The 20803-nt window shown below is 47.5% G+C and overlaps 1 protein-coding gene across 3 annotated transcripts in view; it reads left to right on the top strand.

The window, feature by feature from the left end:
• Nucleotides 1–20803, top strand: part of LOC135385477 (ubiquitin carboxyl-terminal hydrolase 2-like) — a 113987-nt gene that overhangs the window by 42662 nt on the left and 50522 nt on the right. For all 3 annotated transcript variants that reach the window (XM_064614812.1, XM_064614814.1, XM_064614813.1), the window contains 2 exons: nt 7250–7450; nt 7793–8401. In XM_064614812.1, coding sequence (XP_064470882.1) covers nt 7253–7450; nt 7793–8401 — 807 coding nt within the window. In that variant the 5' untranslated portion in view covers nt 7250–7252. The remainder of the gene's footprint in view (nt 1–7249; nt 7451–7792; nt 8402–20803) is intronic.

Raw genomic sequence — 20803 nt, 5'->3', positions numbered from 1 at the left:
TATTTACAATATACCGCACAACTTTATTTCACAGCACTCTTGGACTCTTAAAAAGACCACGCAGCATGACATGGTTTCCGGTGTCCCAACGGTGGGGAAAATGAATCCACAGACCGATCACTGTGGCGTCGTTCATGGTCGCAGTTGTCTCGCAACGTCAAGCCACGAATTATCATTTGTTATCCAGGTACAGGGGTACGAACAATGATTTAACCATTTTCCTATAGGGGTCGGTGGGGTATGGATCTAGCTAGGAGAAATTGACAAACAAAAAACAATGTATGTACTCGACAGAGCTATGAGGAGAAATAATATCTGCATAAAAATCTATACTATGAACAAGAGAGAGAAAACAACACGTCCACAAAAGGTGGCACAAGCAGAAAGAAACACGTAAAATATTCTTGCAAGGTAAACAGTTCTGAGGCTTGAGCACACAAACTGGCAAACGCAAGGAATATTGAAAGATTCGATCTATTTTTGGTGCCAACAACAACAACGAATAAATCCTGACCATGGTCTGGGGTGATTCACCCCATTACACGCGAAACATGAGATGTGAAATATGAAAATGAAGAATTTGTGCAAGTACAACCCTTGAACTCCCCTCCACTGGCTGCGCAGCGCTACGTCACACAAAAGGAAGAAAGAAACACATGAAAGAAGCGCCAATGGTCCTTGAGATGCAGGGGAGGACCCTACAGCGTCTGGAGCAAACCGGTAGCCAAGAGGAACTCCAAGAACATCACAAGACCTCGACGGTGTTGCACATGGCTCTGACATGGGCCCAGAATTGTAGCCAGGTTGAACGTCTGTCGGCTAGCACCACTCAACTGAGCAGAGAGCTGCCGCCTCTCCGTTTCGTAGAGCTTACATTCTATTAGGACGTGCTCAATGTTCGCTACGACGCCACATTTGGAGCATAGACAGCTGTCACAGTATCCGATTCGGTACTTGAACTGGGGAGTGAAGGCTACATTGAGACATATTTTACGAGCCCTCTCTCGCTACGGCTGTCGGCACGGGTCTTCTGTTCTGCCTGATAGGGGTCTCAATAGTTTACCCGCATATCCTTCAGGACGACACATCGTATGATGCATGCTCCCAAACCCCAGACGCTGGACGCTGCTGCTTCCCAAGAGGACGGTGGATATTCCGAATATATCCGACGCAAGAACATATGTACAGCACATAGGCAATACCGAGACAAAAGAGAATGTTCCGCTCGACCTCCGTGTCACGTGCACAGAAGTATCTTCAAAGTAACTTGGAAAATGAGTAGAAGCAATTATTGAAAAAAGTATTTCAGTTAGATTACTAAATACTGACTTTTAGTAGTATTTGCAAAATGTCAAGTTACTCGGAAAATTCTTCAAGATACCGAACTTAAATACATACTCTATACTCAAGTTACTGTACGAGTCTGCATAACACGCACGTTGCTAATATAGGTGCAAATGTTCTGCAGTTACAACTTGCTTCAAGCTGAGTTCGCATTGCTGAAGGCATAGGGTTCGGCCGTTTGGTGGATGTACTTGCTTGCAGGATCGGGTGATAATCAAACTGTATTTTGCATATTTAGATAACGTCTGGAGTTTAAGTTCAGTTACTCCCTCCCCCTGTCCCTTCCTCCTCACTTTTCTTTTGAACTAAACGATTTGTCACTCAAAAAAGAAGGACGAAACGTTCGGAGGGTCAAGGGGGCGACTTCAGTGTAGCTTTCATTTGCACGTCCTTCTTCCCGTGCACAGATTAATGAGCCCTTCTTTTCCAGCGAAAAAAAAAAGAAAACCTTCACGCGCGACCGCCAGAGCAAAAGAGAGAGGACAGAATAACAACAAACGGCCCACGTACACATACCAAAAAGCCCGTCCTCAGACCGAGGTTAAAACGAGCGAAGTGTTGGACGAGGGCTGTTATACTCGGAAACCCTGCGGGTAACGAGAGCACGCGTAGCAGGCGGTCCTTGCAAGGACAGCATCAGAAGAACGCTGGTCTGGGGGCCTTCGCCTGACAGGCGGAAGGCCAACAGGCAGTCGTGGAAAGGACATGGAAAGCATAAAAGAGAGAGGGACTCGCCGCCGGTTTCGTTCGTTAGTTTAATAACAAACCAGTAAATCCAACTATGGATATCATGGTAATGAATGGCACTAGTTTGCCCGTTGCAATTGATGTCATTTTTGCGGATTCGTATCATTTTGCGTGACATAATTTTCATTAAAACGTGCAGTTTTAACTTGGAAGTAATGAAATTGCCCGCATTCCCCAGGATCTAGATAACAACAAAAAAGTTTTCTGCGCAATTGGAATAATAGGCCCTGTTTCTTATAATGTCGTTCTGTCAGGAAAGCTGCGGAAAACCCGCCAGCAAGAGCACAGCCGGGTGTAATAATAAAAATAATAATAATGAATAATTCGTGGCTTTACGTCACCAGACAACTATGCTAATGAGTGACGCCACCGTGGTCGGTCTGTGGATTAATTTTGCCCACATGAGGGTTCTTTAACGTGTACTGAAATCTCAGTACACGGCACACCGTGCCTAAGCAACTTGTAGCATGCCACCAAGTTGCTCGCATCCTCCGCCAGGTTCTTTTTCTTTTATTCCGTGTTAGCGCCGCGAAGTGATTGTGGCTATGAGCGGCGTACAGACGTGGGCAGATGGGGAGACGACATGGGGGAGGGGGAGTTAGTCTGCGTGCTGGGCCGACTTCAAGGGAAGCTATGCCGACATTCGTCTGGAAAATCTGCCGGGGAAACCCCCAGACAGCTCAGCTGGTGATAGGATTCGAACCCATCACCTCCCAGTCTTCAGCATGACCTTGGCTACCACCAACGAGCAAACGCATCACCGACGGGGTTCGAACTCGCAACCTTGGTAGCAGTAGACGGATACGCTACCAAGTGATTCGCCCGGGGCCGGTATGGCCCATTGTTACGGCATAAGTGGTCTGGCCAATGAAGCCCATCAGCCAACTTGCCCCGTGGCGACTTGAGTATTGGATTTTCCCCGCACACCTTTCACCGCCCCTTCTCTCTCTCTGACGATGATGACGATAACAGGAAAAAAATCTTACTTCTTTATATTGCACGTTAGCTCATTTGATACATGTCGCCTGCATGTCATAATAAAACGAAGCATTCCTTAGTAGCACCTTTTCCCGTCCTTAACAGACTCCTATTAATACTTACCTATTTATCGTGCGCTTTAGGTACCTGTAGCAGGCACGATGATTAGTTACGTCACAGGTGCCCGCCCCGCGACTTATTTTTTCCCATTTAAGGGCTTTCGTTAACGTGTGGTGAAATCCCGGTAAACAGACACCGTCTGAAACCTCCCGCAAAAGATTGCCGTACCTAAGCAAATTTGTCCCGCTCCACCACAGTCTGCTGGCGTCATTTATCGTATTTGCTGACGTGCAACCCTTTCAGCAATGTTACTGGCTAGCTCGCCTATTGCGAGCTATATATCAGGAGGTGTCTCAGTTGCATGTACGAACGTCAACATGGGCAACTTCCTCCACGACGCATTATGTTTACCTTATGCGACTAGGAAGCACATCGTGGCGCGAAATAAGTGTACTGTAAACTCGGTCACCTTTCCCGTAAAATGTACAGCTGCTAAAGGCTACTCCTTGACTTTCCCGTTACTGAAACGTGGCGCACAGTAGCGTTCGAGCCAACTGCATCGTCCACGACACATTGCAAACACGTTAGCTGCTGACCGAACTCACCCACAGCCGATAGCCGAGAACAGCTATCAAGTAGCGTCAAAGCTCCTATACGAAATCGCAAGGATTCTTCAGACCAGTGAGACTACACAAAATATCGCAGAATGTTGCGGATCTTTCTCCCTCTTTTTTTTTTCTTTTTTGTCTTTTGGTCTCCATCGGTACGTTCGTTTGAAAGTGAAAAGACGAAATAGAAAATGTCTTTCCAGAAAAGTAGACTCGGCTACTCCAGACCAGAAAACAATTAACGATAAAAGATGAAAGTCATTGAAAAGGTTAGCCAGCTGTAGGACTCAAACCCACATTTTTTTTCTCCATATTTTTCTTTCTTTTCCAATCCAATCCAATCAAACCCACATCTTCTGGATTGCCGGTCCAGGGCTCTACCAATTGAGCTAAGCTAACACGCCTTCTCAGCGACTTCCAGAGTGCGTCATCTGATGGGACAAACCAGCCGCTCTCTCTCACTCATCCTCCTTTCACTCTTACATTTTTGCTCACTCATACACACATTCATACGACGGGATCGACGCAGGCGGCAACGTTGAACATGAAAGAACTGATGTTCTGAGGCTGGAACAGCATAGAAGGGCTTTGTATGTATTTGTCCCTTCTATGTTGTTCCAGCCTCAGAACATCAGTTCTTTCATGTTCAGAAAACAATATTTTCTTTCTAACTTTTTATTCCGCATTGATAACTATTTAGTTACCGTGGAGGAATAAAAAGTGAGAAAGAGCAATATCCATCAATAAAGGTATCGGAAACGCGAACTGTATTGCTATTTGCAATAGCGTGGATGGGCAAGTGTATACAGCACCATACGACAACAAACGGGATTCGGGAATAAAGATCCCGATCCGATTCCGGGATTCACATTCAGAAATCCTAAAATTCCGGATAGTAAAAACATCTTCGGATGAATGGATAGACATAGAAAAAAAATGGAGACATAGGTCGCGCCGGTGCGACCAGCTGCTCCATGACGCTTGGTGTGTGTTAGCACTGAGTGTCGAGTGGCTTCAGCCCGTATGTCCTTGGGATAGCTCGTCAGGGCACACAGCGCGGGTTGTCGTGCTACTCGGGCCAACTCCCCAGTACCTTCTCAACGCGGAAGGGCGGATGGTCTAGTTTATCGAGGGCGTTCTTCAGTGTTTGCAGACTGGAGTCGAAGCGTCGACGGGTGACCAGCACGTTCTCCGTGTCCTGTAGAGTTCCGCGTTCTGAACAATTAGGCGAGCGAACGACACCTATCTTGTGCAGGAAATGCTGTTGCTAATGAGACATTGAGTCGTAGGCGATGAATTACGGACTCTAATGTCCGTGGCATCCTTAGATGGAAAGTAGTAGGTGTACTTTGGGCCAATTCGTACGAGGAACGAGTGCTAGATGACGTCACAGAGCCACACAGTCTTAGAACCAACTCGGGATTCCGAGCCCTATATCCGCACATGTTTCGTGACTATGCAGGACATGCCCGGTATTTTGCGTTTCCTTTCTCTAAATTGAACCTCGGTGTGGTGTCTTTCTGCTGTAAATTGGTTTGCGGCGTAGGGGGTAAGTATAGTTGCACGCATGACTGCCGGTGCGTGTTGCGTCGGGTTAATTAGTCACCGGTGATTAAGCAGACCAGGTGGTGAATGTTTGCGGGTGTCGCTATATGAATGGATAAACGTCGAGATTGAAATCTTACGTTTGGTAGAAGTAAGCGTGATAGCTAGTGGTTGTGTGGATGAACAAGCAGGTTATTTGAAGGGCTATAGAGGTAGTATTTGTTTACCGTGACGTCACTGTTAACGCATAGCACGTCATGGACTCGCTCATTGTTATTAAATAACAAACAGAGTCCCGGCGTACTTGAACAGTTGCGGAAATATCTGTAAGCCGCATTTTCCCGTAAGGGTCACATCCGCCCTGCAGGACCAGCTGTGCACATATACCGCACAAGGGCGTACAGTGCTGAACGTGGTGCTTTTTGTTCGGAGAAGGAGGGCGTGCGTCATGTAACGTGTGTTTCGTCTAATGCATCGCCCGGTATATCGGCAACATTGATGTCGTGACAATCACGCTTTAGGTCAGCGCTCCTCGCAGTGTGTTCGAGGCCTTGGAAGGGCTTGCCCCATAGCTTTATAATAGGAGGCTCCAGGGAAATTGGAAGGCGTCACTGCACATGACCGGAACCCAGTCCGTGTCTTGGGTTTTGAGAGAGCATGCCGTATCTTAAAAAAAGGTAGAGTTGGCATACAAATTCAAAGTGGTTGCGTGCTGGTATAACTGCTTGCCGTAATCGGCCACGCTCAGGCGGGCAACGTCACGACTATCGCAGGGGTGTATCGTGCATCCTGGGCTGACTTCACAGGGAATTTGTCTTAAAAGGTATTGTAAAGCAGCAGTGGGACAGGTTGTGGTGGCGGCGTAGTTTAACAGCTTGTTGCTTGTAAACCCAGTACAACAAGTTATACGTATAATATTTTTAATTTTCAAGTAAAATGTTGATGAGACGGCCCGGGGCGACGTCTGGTGGGAAATAATCCCCTATTTGTCAAGCAACACTGATCTATGTTCCCGACTGGCTCGCTGCTCATAAATCATAATGGCTACGTAGCCGAAACGTAATCGACTTCTTTAGGTTTAGACACAGTGTTATGCGCATGCAATGTAGTTTTGCTGCCGTACTTTGCGAGGTTTGCGCAGTTCGTGGTGACTTCGACACAATGTTGCCCGTAATTGTCAACTTTAATTTTCTATAAAAAAAAAACAGCGCAATTAGGACGAAAATTGTTACATGAGATTCCTAAGGTCTCAGGCTACCGAAAAGATAAATTTTCTCGAATTGCAGCTCGACTGCACTTTTAAAGCGTCTGAGGAAAACCTATAGGGGAACCACCCAGATAGCATAGCCAGCGCCCGGATTCGGACGCGTCCTCCGAGTCCTCCGGACGCGACCTCCCAGTCTGGGCGCGGAACGCTATCATCGTAACCACTATAGGCACAGTGAACTTACGTCGACCCTGTGCGGCGCGAGATGTGGCGTTAGAGCCAGGCAAAAGAAGTAAAAGAAGCACATATCGTTCAGTGTAACTATGGTAGTCTAACGTAAATACAACAATAACTGGGACTAAAATGTTTCAAGTTAAAGTTCGTTAAATACGGCTCGTTTATTGGGTACGCTAAAACTGCGCCCGCTATTCTAAAGCCCCTTAATACTGTAAAGCCCTTACCCTTGTTCGCGAGCCCTTAATTATCGCGAATATCACGAAAATACGCGAACTTTAAGGGCACGCTCAAGTAGGAAGTTTTAATAGGCCATAAGGGGGTGTTCACGATAGGGGTTACGAGAACACGATAAGCCTATCGTCGTACTCCTTTGAAGCGCTTAATAGCGCTTTGTGGAGTGCTTACGATCTGATAAAACTCCCAAACTTTTAGCAGTAATACGCTGCAACATGCTACAACATGCACGCCGATGCACTGGTGCTAAGCTATCCATTCTCACGTGCTGTCTTACCTTCGTGTGCAGGTGATGCCAGTTGAGCGCGCAGACGTGCAAGTCTCCAGGATGCCCGTCCCATCGTCGCTCTATCCCCGCTCCTCTTCCTATTACTCTTCCTCCCTGCGCTCCACCAGCCTCGATCGAAGTTACTCGTCGTCCTACAGGGAGATCAGCTCTTCGTACACGTCCCGGTTACCTCCACGTCCTACCATCGGCATAGAGCGAAAGGTAGGCCTGTTTATTTGCTTACGATGATACTAGAAGAAAAAATGTGGACCTAAATTATAGACGTGGGACCTTCTACTCCTGGGCAATTACGCGACTACGCAATTAGAGCACACGGCCAAGTAAAATTGTAAAATAATGTCTGCTTCTCTGGGGCCTTAATAATAAAAATTAGTGAAGGTTTTGCAGTCTGTCGATGAAGAATGCGAAACGCAACAAACAATTTGTAGTCAAAGGAAGTTTCTGTGTTTCCTTGCTGTTACGCATTACTCGTTTTTGACTCGCAGAGTATTTGCGTGATCCAGCAACATATATTCTAACCACGTAACCTTTTCCTTTCTCTAGGGCGTGAGCGACCTGCCCCGTCTCCCGTCGCGTGCCATGTTCGACGTGTCTTCTACCACCCGTCGCCTCATCCGACAACGCTCCGGAGATGCCATCACCGAAGTGGGTTCTCCAGTGCTAACTCGCTATCGCGACCTTGGCGAAAATGGCATCGCTTCGTCGCGCGCTTCGTCCCGTGCTTCGTCTCCCGCTCCAACGCTTCGTTCTCGTGCTTCGTCTCCAGCTCCAACAATTCGTTCTCGTGCTTCGTCTCCAGCTCCCATCATCCGCTCGCGTGCTTCGTCCCCTGCTCCCGTCCTCTCCCGTGCTTCATCGCCCGCACCTACGCGTCGACTGCTGATGAGGTCCGACTCCCTTCTTGACGAGAACAGCAATCGGTACACGCCAAGGATTCGTCGTGACTCCAACCATAACCTGTACTGTCCCAACAGTCCTGGAAGAGACTCTGGACTGTCCTCACTGTCAACGTCGCGGTCCATCTCACCGGCTTCGTCGAGACACTGGAGGAATTTGGGATCGTCGACGAGTTCTGTTGATTCTGGAGGGTCTTCGTCCTCGGAATACTCACCGGCGCTCAGAAGGTCGCGGAGACTGTCGGGCACCTCGGAAGTAAGTAATGGAATGTTTTCTTTCCTTTCCATTGCTAAACGGTGATACAGTGGTATGAAATTAAGCCTGAGCCTGTATCCATATAACGTTTACATTGAAACTTCCTAAATAAATATGGTCAGTACTGACCCATTATAAGGATTCAACTATTAACGGGAGTTGTCCCTTGGTTCTGAACAGCTTGTGGTGATTAAAGGATATCTTGCAAAACCGGCATGATGAACGCGGAGTTGGTAGTATCATACTTCTTCAATATTGGGGTTCCGCAAATTTCATTTAGGCAGAAATTGGGCGCAGAAGGACCATCAAGGCTAAATACCGCAGTGCGGTCACTGTTGTGATCACAACTTCGCTCGCAAGTGGTCATTGAATGAATAACCTTCGTCCGAACGTACCAAGCGGTGTGATAAGTTCAGCTTACGTTCATTTCAAACCCTGCAAGTCGAATCCAAGTTCATCGATAAAATAATGTCATGGCATCTACTGGTAATACTCGCGGTAATACGCACCATAATTTTTGCTTATGCTTGGTTAAATGGCTTCGCGAGACTGAGAGAGCGGTCTTGATTCGCAACACCATGAGAGGACGTTGTAGAAACTAGATGATCGAAGACTTTATACTTTATTGGCTAGTGAAGTGACTGATTCCACTAATAGAGGCTTCGTGGTAAGACTGGGAGGTTAATGGGAGCAGCGTCCCACCGCGCGGTTTCTCCTTAGCTTTCCAGGAGACCTTCCAGACGAATGTCTGTAGGTCCTCCGGAAGCATAGTGGCCCCGCCCTCACTGCAGACATCTCTCACAGCGAGTTAGTGGTGGCGATCTCGAATCTCAACCAAGTAAGCTATAATATACCACAAAATCCAGCTGTGTCGTTGAAGGGCAACGCAAAACATAGCTAGCGGAGCTAACGTGCCTATAAGCATTCTCAAGACTGCGTCTGTACTATCCCTTACTCTGCCTTGGCGCGCTGTCACATCGTGACGGAGCACATCTCGGTGTCCAGTGCAACTTGCATTGCTGTGCACGATCGTAGCGACCGGGGCAGTAACATCCATCACCACGTGCACATTTTCACTGTTTCCGCTTCGTTTTCGAGGCAGAATCTTTGGACGTCCTTGAACGCTTACAGCTGCATTTGGCCTGGCCTCAATACCGCTTGAGTCAGCTGCAAGAGTGGAACGGACGGAGCTTGCGTCAACTGATGAAAGCGAGGGAGTCACACTGTGGGTAGGCACATACAGGTGGGAAGCCTCCCAAGACAGACGGGGACGCTTTTTGGGAACGCCCGCAGGATGACAGAGCTCTTCGAGCCTCGCGTGGTCTACGGATGGTTCAGCTCTGACGTTGTGTTGGCACACGATAATTCATCGACTTATTACGCAAGTCTCATGCATAGGGTCATTTGCAATTCCTTGTCTTTGCGATACGATTCTCACTCAAACTCTAGTTTTTCCTTCCCCCACCCCCCGTCCTCCACTCCTTCTGTCCACATCTGTACGGCACTCATAGCCACAGTTTCTTCGCGGTGCTAACACGGAACAAAAAGGTTTTCCGTTCTCTCTCCTTAACGGATGTAAAAGGTGCGCTAGAAAAGATTCTCAAGTCAATATGAGGTGTTGTTTTTCGTATATCTCTCTTTCCTGTAAGTGTTTGAACTTGCACAATTTCGACGGAAGTAGATGTCGAACCCCCCAGCTGAGTAGTTCAGAAACGGCTGACGCTGTCGAATAACTTTGTTTTGGTAGACATCCGTGAGACATCGGCCAAGCGCTCACCAATAAGTGGCTTATTTGTATGCGCTCATTAATTAGATAAAAATGCTAATTTTCAAGTTTTACTTCGGACGTTTTCGGCACCTGTACCGTAGCCATCGGAACCTTCAGCGAAAACATATTTCAGCAGAAAAAAAAACGCCTCGACTCTTCGTGATTTTTTCGAATAATTAATTGGCCTAGCTCAAATATTTCTTGCGCCGAGGAGCTTTCGCTCAGCTATCCGGCTCGCAATTGCGTGTTCATCCGTCTGGTTCACACACGGGAAGACAACTGAAAGAGACACGTATGGCGAATTCACGTGGTCATTTCCTGGTAGCTTTCTAAAGTTAACATGGGTTAGCAGACGACGGAACCGGAACACGAGCGACCGCGATGCCCCTAGCGTGATCCAAGCGACTAAAAGCGCGAGCTTTTGGGCATCCATGTTCGGGTGACGGGTGACAACTGCCACGTGGCCTGGTGCGGGCGCAAGGCTAGCATTATTCCTCCCCCCCCCCCTCCGTGTATGAACCAGGCGAATGAACCAGCAATTGCAAGCCGGATGGCTGGACGAAAGAGCGCATTGCTGCGCTGCTCCGCGCAGGAAATATGCAAACCGAAACCGTCCATTTACTCGTAAAAAATCACTCGTGTCGACCCGTTCTTTTCTTTTCTTTTTCTTTAATATTTTTCACAGAAGGTCCCGTGGCTCACAGGCCGGAAGCGTCCGAAGTAAAATTTAGAAGCTTTAATTTTTATTTAATTAATGACCGTATGGAAGTGAACCATTCACTGGTCAGCTCTTGGCCGATGACTCAAGGATGTTTACCAAAGAGAAAATTATTGAATAGCGTCAACCGTTTTCGAATTATTTGACTGGGGGATTTTCGTGAAACACCCGGTATAGTATATCAGGCGAAGCGCTATCTACTAAATGTTTCCTAATCGTGTGAAGCAATGTATCCAACAGGTCGAGGTTAAGTGGAACGACACGTGTTGGCTTCAAGACGCTTTATCGGCTTCGTGATAAAGTAATAGATCATGGTACCGCTTTATGGGAAGAGTTGAGGGGCATAGACGCTGACTTGGCTGTGCCTCCATCAATGCAGCGCCTCGATTCGCAGCACAGCAGTGTCGTATAGAAGGAATCCCGTTCACTCGCTTTCAGTGAATTGCGCTGCTGTCGTGATTTGAGTTGCCGGTGTCTTGCGGCTCACGAAGAAGGGAGGCAGGCAGACAGCTCGTCTATCCAACGTTACCCCCCTCCCCCCCCCCCCCCAACCACCACCACCACCACCAAGAAGGCGCAACAAAACTCGGAGGGAAGATCATTCATTCGATCCACAATTGTTTTATCAGACCGTAACTGGGCTCACGTCATTTTGTATTCTTTGTTTTATGCGCCATACTGAGCCAAAGAAATTACTCAGAAAGCTGAAAAATCGGTCTAAAGTTCGCGATAAATAACATATAGTTGCTGCACATAAAATTAAATTAATCGGAAATCGTTTGGATGGGGGTTCGTATCCCACTGTGGTGCCCTTTTCATCAACTGCCATCCTTTAATCAAAGTACGCAACTGGGCATTTGGATAAGCGCCGTGACCCTCTTTATGGATTTCATGCCTTCAAGTTGCTTCAGCTACCTCTACATGTATTTTCGCCGCTATTGCTGCCATATTTGACTTCCGAACATTCTGGTTTTGTACTTCAAAAATCGACCTTGGTTCGAACCCCCACTCCACCCCCACCCCCCCCACCCCCGAGCGAAGGAAATTCTTCGCGTCTCCAGGAGCACTACACGGTAGCACCGGTGCTTCCTCGATGGTTGCTGAGCGCTTTTCGCCTTCCAGAGGATATCCAGGGCATAACCGTCTCTGTTGCCGAAGCCACCTGTTGTTCTTCATCCTCTTCTCTGTGCGCAAGAACGTCCTATACATGAATGACTCTCAATTTGACTGATTTCGATCACATCAATCTCTTTCATTTTCAATGCGTAACGCCTTCTTGATAACGCTTGAAACAACACACGTTTTCTTTTCACACTTGTCCCAATGCTGCTCACAGAAGCGAAGCAAAGAACAAGAAACTTGGGCTCTGCGTTGGCCGGATGGATCATAATAATATTATTTCGAAGGACGGCAACTCTTGTGTCGTGTATTCTTGGCGCATCACGCGAAATGTTACATTACATGGTGTACCTTTTGTTACCTCATCTCGGGTAAATCAACATTGGAAGGCTCGTTCGAGTAGCCTCGTATCTCTTTCGGGTAGAGCATCGACAAGCTCTGGGCAAACATGTATTCACTTCGAACGAGATAACCTCATATCCCATGCTTCCGCTCACATTGTACGCGGTATGGTTATGCGCTCTGCACTTGAGTGGGCCGACCCCGCTCCCCCTTCCTTCCAGCTCTCCTACGTTTCCAATGTAGATACCGAAGCGGATATCGTAGACGTGTAAGCATTTTCGCAATCCTGTCGTTTGCCATGATGGTATGCTGCATTAGTCAGCATTAAGAACATTAAAGTGGCTTTTCCGGAGGAGGAGGGGCCGACCTCAAATTCTCCTGAACCTCCTACGATGCAAGAATGCCCTCCTTGATCGAGTCGCACCGTAGAATTCCAGGGAGGTGAGACGAAGGTTGGAACCCATTCCATAATATACGTTCATGCAGATATGGGTAAGACGTGCTGACCAGTACGTGTTACTCTTACCCAGTTGCACAAACGTAATGCACTTTCGGTGAGCTAGTGTCGTCGTCACGTCTAACCAGCTCCATGACCTGACTTCGATAAAGGCCCGACTGGCGGGCATCTACGGAAACAGTATTGGACTCGCCCAGGGGTTTTGGGTACCGGTAAGTTTCGCGTTTCGCATTCACGAGTGCGGACACGAGAGAAAAGAAAACAAAACGGATTGACGAGGAAGATTAGACACTATATGGATGGCATTCCTCTGATATTGCTTTGCGCCTATCCCGTGGTTTGTTGGAGCTATGCAGGCGCTGTAGCCAACCGTTTGTTGCTATTCATCGGGTCGAATTAGCAGTGTACGTGATTGTCGATTAGATCTGGAAAGAGTGCACTAACAGCATACGTTACACACCAAAGTGTGAACTCAAGAAATTGTTCCATTAGGCGCTGTAACCAACCGTTTGTTGCTATTCATCGGGTCGAATTAGCAGTGTACGTGATTGTAGATTAGATCTGGAAAGAGTGCACTAACAGCATACGTTACACACCAAAGTGTGAACTCAAGAAATTGTTCCATTAGGCGCTGTAACCAACCATTTGTTGCTATTCATCGGGTCGAATTAGCAGTGTACGTGATTGTAGATTAGATCTGGAAAGAGTGCACTAACAGCATACGTTATACACCAAAGTGTGAACTCAAGAAATTGCTTCCATTGCATTCGCGCATGGGCACTTGCGAAGCACCGTGTGCGAGATAAACCCGGGCGCAAAGGGATCCCCGAGGAATGCCACAGATAAATAGTATAATCGTTAAAAGAGATAGGGTGCAGACTAACTGGTGCATAATGATGAAGGAACGAATAACCGAGAGACACGGGACACGAAGACTGAGAACTCTTGTGCTTGTCTTCGTGTCCCGTGTCTCTCGGTTGTTCGTTCCTTCATCAGTATAATCGTCCTTGTCAACCCATTTTCGTTTGATATTTCTTGTGTCCGCACTCGTGTATGCGACACACAACACCTTGTTTGCACAAAAACTCCTGGGGCGGCTCCAATACTGCTTCCTCGAACTCTCTCTGACATACCTACCAGCCCTCTAGAGAGATTCAAGAAACTGAGTCACCGTTACTTTCAATACTGTTTGATGTATCATCGGGCGACGGTTGATCTTATATTTTTAAAAAAGAACGAATTATTATATTTTTTTGCCAAAGTCATTCGTGTTTACGATTACGGGACTAGGTGAGGGGCCCCTGCGATTTCTTTTCCAGAAAACTCTTTCAGACTCGTCTGCTATAACTAGAGTCATTAAACAGGGGAATCTAACTATAACTTCTCTCTTTGCCTTCCCCCTTCCGTGAATTCGAATGTAAGCTGACCGAAGTGTGTCAGATGAGTGATTCATGCTGTACGTCACGGCGCACCTCGTTGCACAAATAACTGAATGTCCTCGGAGGCTTCCTTCTTTCATGGAGCGCTTTTCCTCCGTGGAGCTCGCCTTGAAAAGGTCTATCGACGCGAAGAATACGATATCCATGACATTGAAACAAAAACGTGCTCTCTTTCCGTACTTTGCGGGGCTTCTTGGAGTTATTTCAGCAATCGGCCTTGTCTGTCAGCACCTTGCGATGGAATATATCACGTTCTGCCATGATGTGCGAAGCTGCGGTAGAATGAAAAGTTCGTAGAACAAGGAATCACACGGGAGACACTGTCCGATGCTGCAAGGCAGCAAAAGATGTCCCAGAAGTCACGTAAAACGCTAGGAATTATGATGTAATTTCTTATCCCTTTCCTTTTTTTTTCTTTTCTCTTTTCCGCTGTACTCGCATTGGCTAACCGTGCGACTGTGCGCAGCAGCGTGCGCTTCGTAGATGCGGCCGGCTTGCTGGCCTCGGTATAACGTCAATCGATAACGTGTTGGTTTGCTGAGCTCAAGATCGCGGGTTCAACAACAACAACTTTATTGTGAGACGATTAATGAGGATTTTCGTCGCCAGGGGCCATACTGTACCCCATTGCTGGTGTTGATGTGGGGAATGAAATAATGAGCCCCTTCACAATATGGATCGAAGTCCTATGGTATCCAGAAAGGTGAAGAGAGCTTTGAGGGCAGAACGTTGGTGGGCTGGATGTGGCCATGGACCAAGCAATTTTGTGAGAGAGAGGGGGCGAGAGTCCAGCTCGTTAAGGGATCCGGAGAGTACGGTTCGGGAAAGTTGGTACTGTGGGCAATGGATAAGAATGTGCTCTAGATCTTCTACAGCACCGCAGTGACAGCATTGGGGAGAGTCAACTTGTCTCAAGAGGTAACTCCACTGCGCTGTAAAAGCAACACCGAGGCGCATTCGATGATTCGGCTAATGGACCGCTGACATTCTCCCCCCAGCCAATGCTGAGCAGAGTTGATCCAGCGCTCGCTTTCCGCATGTCTCGAAATACCTCTCGTCGGGATGTCGCATTAGGACGGTAGCAATGTGGAGGAGGTGAACATTGCTTCCAGCACCGTGTGTCGTAGATTTCCGGGGCAAGTAAAAAAAAAAAAAACAGGTGGTCGAAATCATCCGCAGTCCCACCCTGCGGTACGTGCAGCATGTCGCCACACAAATATATACACTGGCACCCTCTTACGTATAAATCTACTCCGATTGCCTTTTTTATTACACTGCCGGACTGTGGAATCAAGGAAACCATACTGCATTGCGTCAGAACCCTGAGTTTGATGGTGACAAAAAAAAAGAAAAAAAAGATTACATGACGCGGAGGCGGCACCAGCGAACGACCATTTATTATGGGTCAGAAACCCCTAGGCACAGTCACACGGATGTAGCCACACGTGAAACATAGCGAGACATTATCGGAATTTTAGAAGCCACTTTTCAGTTGTACTTTACCATTCACTTCAAGCACTGATGACCAGGGTGTCGAACCGCAAAAAAATACGGGCTCGGTCGGGTTCGGGTTGTCGTTGCTTGAATTTCGTTCCGGTTCGACCGCACGAAAAATCGAACCGGTTTGTCCCGAATCGTTTCGCGAACCTATTCAACGCTTCCGATTTATATCGCCCATAAAACTGCTTTTATCAGGAAATGCGTGGCGAATAGCTTGCTGCTGTTGTCTGCATTCACGTTTGTAGTGGCCAGGTACTAGCTCCCTTTAGCGAGAGAAAGGAGAAATGGATGAGCACTTGCAAATAGCGCCCACGCTGATGTCCAAGCGTGTAGTCCTGCTACTGTCTGTTCCCAAAATCGCTTTTTTCACACGCGCACAGTGCCAGCAAGATACACTTAAAGGAAGCCAAATAAGATAGACAGCATTTTACATAGACTACGGTACTGAGCCGGCACACTGCATTCGCAGTGTGAATCTGAAACCGTACTGAAGCATGTCGAAGATAAGTCTGCCAGCCTTTCTCTATCCGAGCACACAGCTGTGTACCAGTTAGTCCACAACACAAAGGCAATGTTTGTCACGACACAATTGCACTACCAGTAAGCAGGACTACATTTGTTTTTCAAACCACCACCAATCATACAGGCACCGTTTCGCGTGTGCTCCTTCTCCGCTTCTCATGTTTCTGACTTGTTTAATTTTTACTGCTCACGTGTAAAGGGAAATGTTGGGCGCTTACTTAGTCACATATTCGTCCCATAGAGCTACACAACTGGCCTACTTCATTCCAGCCAGCTTCATTCGGCGGAAGACCACTCACCATTCAGAGAATACAGCAGTAGCTATAGCAGAGGACGGTCGCTTGTTCTGCTTGGAAATCCTGCGTTTGCCAAGCGTCCGCGTGGCGTGACGCCTGTTCTCTGAAGAGCAGACATCGCAGCGGGTGCGTGGTGGTGCTAGCTGTGGCGCTCACATGGACAACTGCGCTTCAGCGTGTTAAAAAAGACGCTGAAGGCATACTTACTATACGTCCTCGTTTGACTGCTAGGTGAAAATTTGCGAAATCTGTGATATGGATACCAGTGTGTCCTTGTTCGGGGAGTGAAAGGCACTTGAACTCATATGCTGACTGCTTTTATGTCCGGACCGTTACGTTGCGAACCGGTCACCGCTATTATTTTTTCCGGTTCTGCTCCGGTTCGGGTTCAACAGTTTCATGAAAATTTAGGTTCGGCAAAAATAACGCTTGGGGTACGGCTTTCGGTCCGGGTTCGGTTCGACACCCTGCTTACAACTTCAGTATCGAGGGGAAAATGACACTGCAAAGTTGCAAAGTAAGACAGGAAGTGATTTTCGCGTGACAGAGCCGCTATTGACTGCGCTGACAACGTGGAACTCCGTGTTCCATACCAAGGCCAGGCGGCGTTCCGTGCCGTGGTTCATTTCGGTCTTCCAAACCCAGGCTCCAGACAAAAAGTAAGGGCAGCCAAAAAAGGCGCCCAGAATGAGATGTCTGGTTACTCGCTTTCTCTTCCATGCCTCCAGTCACGTGACACGGAAGCCAGGCAAAAGATGAACGTCAGTCTCCTTACATTTCTTTTTCTTTTTTCTTTTTTTTAACGGAAACAAACAAAGAAATAGGCAGTGAAAGCCCCAAGTGGTTGGGCAGCGTTCCAAAGCTCCGAAAGCAGGCTTGCCCTGGAGGCGCTTTCTTGACATCGCTACCGGAATTCCCCTGCTGCTTCAAATTGATGGATCTCCGATTCAAGCTGCTCGTTGATTGGCTCATTGAAATGCGGAGTTTCTAGTTGCGGGGGCAGTAATAATCAGTTTCCCGAGGTAGTAAGCGAATGCATTTCATCCAGAGCTGACTGCTCGGGAAAAACTATTCCAACTACGACCAGCGGTGAAGGTTGTGCGCTCATCCTCTTGTTTGTAATTCTAATTTGGAAACGACTTTTCTTTTGCTTTGCAAACTATTGCGGTCAATCTGCGGGCTTTGTGGTCCGGCACCGGACGTGTTAGCCTTGCGTTTCCCTCAGGTTTTCCCAATGTTCGCACTGTATCCTGTTAAGTCCCTCCCCAGCAGCATGCGCCATATCAGCGGGCAAACGGCTCGGTAGGTGGTGGTGGTGGTGGTACTGGTGAGAGAGCTCGCTGTTGCCGGTCTCACAGAGGTGGACAACGTCACGACTGACGCCCTTGGGGAATGTTCGTCCTGGGCCGACTCGGCTCGGTAAACACCTCATTACCAGTGCCAGCAGCCAATTAGGATGGCAGAACTCCAAACTTGCCTTGTAATCACAACATTTCTAAAAGCCACACTTGATAAATTGTTCAGGCTTCGAAAATACAGTAAACACTGGTCCGAAGACAACGTGACCGGAGAAAATTCGATATATCGCCAATTCGATACAAACGGAACTCCCACAAAAACAATAACATTAATGCATAATGATAACGCCGAGACTAGGAACACGAAAAAAGACAACGCACAAAAGGTCTCAAATGCAGCTGAAGGTTTATTACACGACATAAATTGTTCGTGGTGTTATAAACCTTCAGCTGCATGTGAGACCTTTTGTGCGTTGTCCTTTTTCAGGCAATGGCAGGATCGACTCGCCGTTATTGTCTCTTTGGAGATATAATGCGAATGTACAGTTCAGCAGCCACTCAGGATACGCCTCGTCTCTCCACAGCAATATGAAGCACCACGGACGAAACCGAAGAAAAAGAATGTCCCACATTAGAAGTCCGTCTGAAAATTGAAACTTCTTTCAGAGCCACTACCCACTCTTTAGCGCAAGTGGAGAGAGAGCAACGGCACTACCCATATCCCGATCCGAGCGTGCAGCGCTACTGCAGTTTCACAAAAGCACCTCTTGATCTGTGAAATCTAAACGAGAATCACCGCTCCGCATCTTCGAAGAATCCTCCATCCCAATCGCCGTACAGCAGAGCTATCTCTTTCTCTGGCTGTGTAGTATGACTGCGTTCGAGTAGCGTCACCTATGCGGACACGGCCCGTTGCACACCGGTGATGCCTCTTGGTTGCTTTGCTGGCTCTGTACCTCCACTTCAAGGTCTAGCAGCCATCGACCGCTATCGATCCTTCGTTCACTATCATGGCCAATGAGGTCGACAACTTTTTCCAAGGCCTCCTCATGGACTGCCCAATGGATTTGCGCTCAGTTTCCACTTTTTCCGCCAATTCAAAGAGATTGCGTTTCAAGGTCGTTGTTGTTTACGGTGCCGCATAGAGACTCTGAGGCGTGATTCAGATTTAGGTTGAGATAATGGACGTACACAGGTTTGCGAAATTTTTTGCACATGGCAGTTTTGGTGATACATGGAATTATCGCTCGCGTTTTCTTTCTATTTTTGATTCTTTACGCGTAATGTGCACTTAGCTGTCACAATTCATAGTGTGTCGTTTTGATGACGAAGTGTCGCTGGAATGGATACTTGATCACTTTACGTCGTCAGGCAGCCATGACCATGAGCAACCCCACTGGTTTAACCAGAATCGCACGGAGGGGTGTTCCATAAAATGAGGGGTTTATACAGAACCGCACCGGGGGGGGGGGGGGGGGGTGCGCAAAGTGAGTGGTTTATGCAGAATCGCACGGGGGATGTTTCATAAAATGAAGGGGGGATCATTATCACAGTCACGTTGTAATAGCTTTATATATCATTGCCGACACGTGTGTCTAAAGCTGAAACAACAAAGGCCCCCATGTCAGGTTTTGTGGCTTATCAGGGGCATATTAGACGTACTAATTTTTATTTTCAAGTGTTTTGGAGTAGACGGCTCCTGTGTTTTGTAGGAGTCACCATCTCCACATTCTTCTTTTCTGACTAAATTATTTAAAGATGGTAGAAGAAAGTGTTTGTCCTTTCTTCCAGCCTCAGAACGCCAATTTACATCGTGTTAAATTATTTAAATTTCGTGTTAGCGTCGCGAAGCAACTGTGGCTATGAGCGTCTTTTCTAACTCTTAACTCGGGGGTATGCACGTGCCGTACGTGCCCTCAACAACAAAAGTGGTTCACCTGGAAAGGATCAGCTTTTTAAGGCGTTCTTGACGCGCAGAAAGAAAGAAAACGCTAAATATTTCGCGATTGTTTCCTTAGTTGCGCACGTAGCGTGCTCTTCGTATTACAAGTAAACAAAAGTACATAGCGCGCACAACCGCACTTAACCCATGAAAGTGCAAATGAGCAATGCATCGTCGGGATATGGACAAGACCCAAGGCCGGGGATCTGTTACATCAGCAGCAGGGATACGAAAGCTGCTTGCCGAAGCACAGCAGGAATACCGAGCCGGTGGCACCGTACACATGATTGCGCACCTGCAGCAGCATCACGCATCCCTCCGTGTTGAAGCCGCAACAATAGCAGCGACGACACAAAAATCGCTTCTGCTTTCGTGCTGTGTGAACGTCACACTTCGTGCGGCCGATGACGTAACAGGAAAGTAGGGGTTGTAGCGGTGCGTTCGAAGTGCATGGGAGAAGTACTGTACATTGTCGCTTCTCGCGGTCAGTATTGTGGGTGAGAAAGCATGCGGAATATACATTGCACAAGTTGGGGTGATGAGCATGGTGTAGAGAGCTGGCTGCATTTGTCAAAAGTGACTTGCATAGTACCCGTCGGGCGCGATAACTTTTTGTACTGCAGTGCCCCTTTAATGTCATTTTCTGCCTGAATGCGGAATAGCAGGTCCTCATAACTACGACCAATCTCTCCGCCTGTTTTAACTTTACATGTCCCCCATTTTTTGTCTAAATTTTATTCGCCCATGAAATTCACGCGACCGTCGTGTGCGTGGGCGGCCGTGGACTAACAAATTTAGTTCGCATGAAACCGATTACAGTCTCGCATTTTCTACTTCGCTTTTTATTTTGTTTTTCGTATTGAAAATTTTTCGATAACAAGGGGAGAACACAGGCAAGACCAGAATTACGGACATTCTGGATTGAACTGAACACAGGCCACCGTTTCCTTCAACCATAAAGTTCCGCGGATGCGGGACGGATATTTCTTCCAGCACTCTGG

Source organism: Ornithodoros turicata, chromosome 2 (assembly GCF_037126465.1).
Source record: "Ornithodoros turicata isolate Travis chromosome 2, ASM3712646v1, whole genome shotgun sequence".
Taxonomy (NCBI): Eukaryota; Metazoa; Arthropoda; class Arachnida; order Ixodida; family Argasidae; genus Ornithodoros; species Ornithodoros turicata.
Note: the sequence above shows the minus strand (reverse complement) of the source record. Positions and strands in the feature narration are given on the sequence as shown.